Source organism: Saccostrea cucullata, unplaced genomic scaffold, assembly GCF_032062105.1.
Source record: "Saccostrea cucullata isolate Sc308-1 unplaced genomic scaffold, CSIRO_AGI_Scuc_v1 ctg2935, whole genome shotgun sequence".
NCBI classification, from domain to species: Eukaryota; Metazoa; Mollusca; class Bivalvia; order Ostreida; family Ostreidae; genus Saccostrea; species Saccostrea cuccullata.
In genome coordinates this window covers 81,436-85,913 of record NW_026941447.1, presented here as the reverse complement: position 1 = coordinate 85,913, position 4,478 = coordinate 81,436, and the positions used below count along the sequence as shown (strand labels likewise).

The 4,478-nt window shown below is 35.4% G+C and overlaps 1 protein-coding gene across 1 annotated transcript; it reads left to right on the top strand.

Annotated features, from left to right (window-relative positions):
• Positions 1–652: 652 nt before the first annotated feature.
• LOC134257843 (DNA-directed RNA polymerase II subunit RPB1-like) lies at positions 653–4,161 on the top strand. The gene is made up of 2 exons (XM_062740433.1): positions 653–2,650; positions 2,856–4,161. The coding sequence occupies exons 1-2, from the start codon at positions 2,571–2,573 to the stop codon at positions 3,640–3,642; spliced, it is 867 nt and encodes a 288-aa protein (XP_062596417.1). The 5' UTR covers positions 653–2,570; the 3' UTR covers positions 3,643–4,161.
• The last annotated feature ends 317 nt before the right edge of the window (positions 4,162–4,478 follow it).

Here is a 4,478-nt window from a genome sequence, read left to right as displayed (position 1 = left end):
TTAATCGCATCGGTAATTACAGAAAGCGCACGTGGTATTTTCTTGATTTAAAAAAAATCGCTTCGGTAATCAAGTCGTGTCATGGCAATTTAACTTCACACAGGTGAAATTAAAGAATATTAGCATGACAATAATTACAGAAAACGCGGTATTTTCTAAAAGGTGAACTGAACTTTAAAAAAAAAAATGCTTCGGAATTACAGAAAACGCGCCCGATATGAAAACTTTAATTAAAAAAATCGCTTCGGTGATCTGGGTGTGCCATGGTAATTCAACTTTATCCAATATTTTCTAAAAGGTGATATGAACTTAAAAAAACCCGCTTCTTCACATCATACAAGATATCAAACAATTACTTAGATTAATTACAAAATGTCATGCTTGATAATAAAAAATAGATATAACTTGTACAGTACCAAATAAGATCATCTGTAAATTTGTGAACAGTTGTAAAAATGTTTATATTGGTTTGCAAAGGTAAAACTTTATCACCACATGGTAACAATTTTGTGTCAATATTAATGAAATCAAAAGTAAAAAGTCGATTTTCAACATGTATAACCTTTTTGCTTGAAAAATATGTGTTTTTTAATCACTCTTCTTCTTTCTGTGCTGAATGTGTAAACTTTTTTAATGCATGTGTTCTTTTATTTATATATTTATTTATAAATTTATTTTTCCTGCTGTTTATTGGGGCGCCTTAATGGGAAAAAAATATTTACGACTTCGTAGTACCAATATACTATTTTCTGAAAGGTTAGTCGAACTTTAAAAAAACGCGCGCGATATTTTCTTGAATGATCCTTCCAGCGTTTTTTGAGACGGTTTCTATAATTTTCTATATTTTAAATAAATACAATTGTTAAACGACAAGCCCTGCCCCTTTTCTCCCAAATCAGTATAAATGGAGAGGATAAATGCAAAGCAAATCACAGTCTTCAGAACAAATCGTTCAAAACGACAGAAGCTTTTTTAGATTTCGAGCAAAAGTGGATCGAGATGGGGAAGGAATTCCAGGTGGCGTTTGAATCAGGGTAAGTACTCTTTTTAAAAATTATCACTTTTTAATATGTATTAGCTGTCATTTTGAAGTCAAAAATTATTTTCATGTTGAAATTGTGATTTTCTGTTACAATGAAAAACAATGTATATATAAAAATAAACAGGTTAACATTTGTTTGCTTCAATTTTTTGTCCCCGCTTGAAAAGTGGGTGATATTAATTTGGGTTTGTCCGTCCGTCCGTCTTTCTGTCTGTCTGTAACGCTTTCGTTTCCACACGATATCTCGAGAACCCTTTGAGCTTTTGCAATGAAATTTAGCATAGCAACTCCCTGTGGCCTAAGGAAAACCCTCACTGATTTCGAGGTCAAAAGGCCAAAGATCAAGGTCATAAATAAGCAAAATCTGTCTGTTATAAAACTTTCGTTTCCACACGATATTTCTAGAACCATTTGAGTTATTGCAATGAAATTTTACATAACAACTCCCTGTGGCCTAAGGAAGACCCCTATTGATTTTGAGGTAAAAGTTCAAGGTCGTAAATTTATACATTCTGTCTGTGTGTAACACTATCATTTCCGGGCGATATTTCAAGAAGAATTTGAGCTTATGCAATGTAATTTTATACCAAAAACTTTCTAGGACCTCTCTCAACCCTCTCAAAGTGCCCCGCCCCGGTTTTTAAAATTATCATTTATAGTATTACATGTCGCTTTTATTAGCACAGGGGCAAGCGGAGAGTTATTGTGAATAAAACAGGTTTTCGGCGGGCTTTATGTTCTTATTACATCTATTAGAACTGTTTAATGAAGGCTAAATAAATCAAACACCATGGATTGTGTAAAATTTTGACAATACCGAACATGAATATATATATATATATATATGTATGTGACTTCACTTCTGCATATACTTGACTTCATTTAAAGCGATTCCGTGGTCTATTGGTATGTCTCCAGCTTAACATGTCAGAGGTCCCGGGATCGAATCTCGGACGATCCTTTCTTTCTTTAACTTTTCTTTTTTTAAATGATAGCATTCAGCATGTGAAAAGAATTATTTAGGAGGTTAAAAAATCATCATTACAGTGTGATAAATATTCCATATAAAAAGAATCTTCTATACACATAATAAAGAATAAGCAATCAAATCTTTATACGCATATTGACATACATTTATTTTATTTGCTTCAGTATACATTTCATTACTCTACAAATTCAGTAAGGGGGATCCGACTTTTGCCCTAAGCGGGGGACACCAATTCTCTGAATTAGCTTGTTTTTAAATAATGCTCAAAAATTCTAATTTATTAGAAACTCCCCGGGGGACCCATACCAGGTTGAAGAAGATAAAACCTCCCCTAAACAATGTCAACCTACATACAAGAGAAAATTAAGTGAATCAGAAGACTCACACATTCTTTTGAGAAGGTAAATTTATTTTATCTTTACTATTATTCTAAAAAAAATATAAGAAAACCCCCACTCCACCACATACTATTAAAATCTTTTAAATTGTAAACATAGACATTTTTTACTCTTTTTTTTTGGAAAATCTTTTCATAGGAAAATGAATAAAGAAAACAGACCTGAGAGTGATGGGTTCTCGCAGCAGAAGAAAGAGGAGCATCCACTGCTGAAAACATTCAGGTAAACTTATCAGACTTTAAGGCACACAAAATCAAATAAAGATTAGTAAAGCATGAAGCAGACTCACTTTGGTTTAAAGTATTAGTTTAAAAAAAATGAATATTTTATTTTAATTTTTTTTGCTTGTTTGTTTTTGTTTGTTTGTTTGTTTTTTAAATTATTCTTAGTATACTTATCTATTTTTTATCTATTTTTTTTGTAACAGAGAAGACAACCCAGGGAAATATACAACCTTTGAAAAACGTATCCGGTCAACGTTTACCCTCACGACACCAGTATGTATCACGTTGACTGTTAGCCATAAACCTGTGTCGACAGAGTCAGGAGAGTTCAACCCACCAGTGCCTACAAAATCCCAGGGATACAGTCCCTCATCTCCGGATAACAGTCCCTCATCTCCGAATTACAGTACAGAATCGACAGCAGTGCTAATAAAGTCGGAATCTACATATACAGTCACCCCAATGATGACTCTGACAACAACGCCCCAGGCCCCCCTTCCGTCATTCGCCGGATATAGTCAGGCATCTTCGGAATACAGTCCAGCATCGACAACAATGCTAATAAAGTCGGAACCTACATATACAGTCACCCCAATGATGACTCTGACAACAACGCCCCAGGCCCCTCTTCCGTCATTCGCCGGATATAGTCAGGCATCTTCGGAATACAGTCCAGCATCGACAACAGTGCTAATAAAGTCGGAACCTACAAGTACAGTCACCCCAATGATGACTCTGACAACAACGCCCCAGGCCCCTCTTCCGTCATTCGCCGGATATAGTCAGGCATCTTCGGAATACAGTCCAGCATCGACAACAGTGCTAATAAAGTCGGAACCTACAAGTACAGTCAACCCAATGATGACTCTGACAACAACACCCCAGGCCCCCCTTCCGTCATTCGCCGGATATAGTCAGGTATCTTCGGAAAACAGTCCAGCATCGCCACCAGTGCTACTAAGTCGGAACCTACAGTCAACCCAAAGATGACTCCGACAACAACACCCCAGGCCCCCCTTCCGTCATTCGCCGGATATAGTCAGGTATCTTCGGAAAACAGTCCAGCATCGCATCGCCACCAGTGCTACTGAAGTCGAACCTACAGTCAACCCAATGATGACTCGTATAACAACCCTCCACAATCAACACCGAGTCTCTCTCCAGTTGTAGCACCAGGGTTTTGTACGCCAACTAACAATTACCCTCTCAAAGGGAGCTTAACGCTTTAAACGAATTGCTAGATATCGTCCGTGTGGACCTTCTCCAAACGTCAATGGTGGTACATTATATTCAAGATTTCATGAAAAAATTTCAGTGATATTTTTTAAGAGGAAAGGGTTAAACTAAATGTCCATCTGCTTAATTTACATGATCATTATATGTGTTCTTTTTTTTTTAACTCTATCCAAGTATTTGTTCATTTTCAAGTATGCAACTATGTCTTAAATGTTTTTTTTCCCTTTTTTCTTAGATGTTCAGATTATCTATTTGTTGTGAAACTCGCAATAAATTTTATAGTGATATAAAATTTCTTTCTTTTAAATGAAATAGAGTAACATTTCAACATGTACTTACTACTATGGGAGATTGATACTAGTTAAACTTTTTTTTATAAATTAACCTTGGGTCATAACTATTGAATGAAAAGAGTTAGGGCTTTCATGTTAAATATATTTTGCCTTTGACAATACCTTTCTAAATACGCTATGATTTTTTACCCCATGACCTTGATGTTTGACCTTCTTGTCACAATCGTTAATTTTTCCTTATAACTATTGATTGAAAAGAGATCAGGCTTCCATATTGGAGTATATTTCATACTTACG

Coding starts and splice junctions, on each gene's coding strand:
- LOC134257843 (XM_062740433.1), top strand. CDS start 2,571: ATGAATAAAGAAAACAGACCTGAGAGTGATGGGTTCTCGCAGCAGAAG. Junction 2,651..2,855: donor CCACTGCTGAAAACATTCAG/GTAAACTTATCA, acceptor TTTTTGTAACAG/AGAAGACAACCCAGGGAAAT.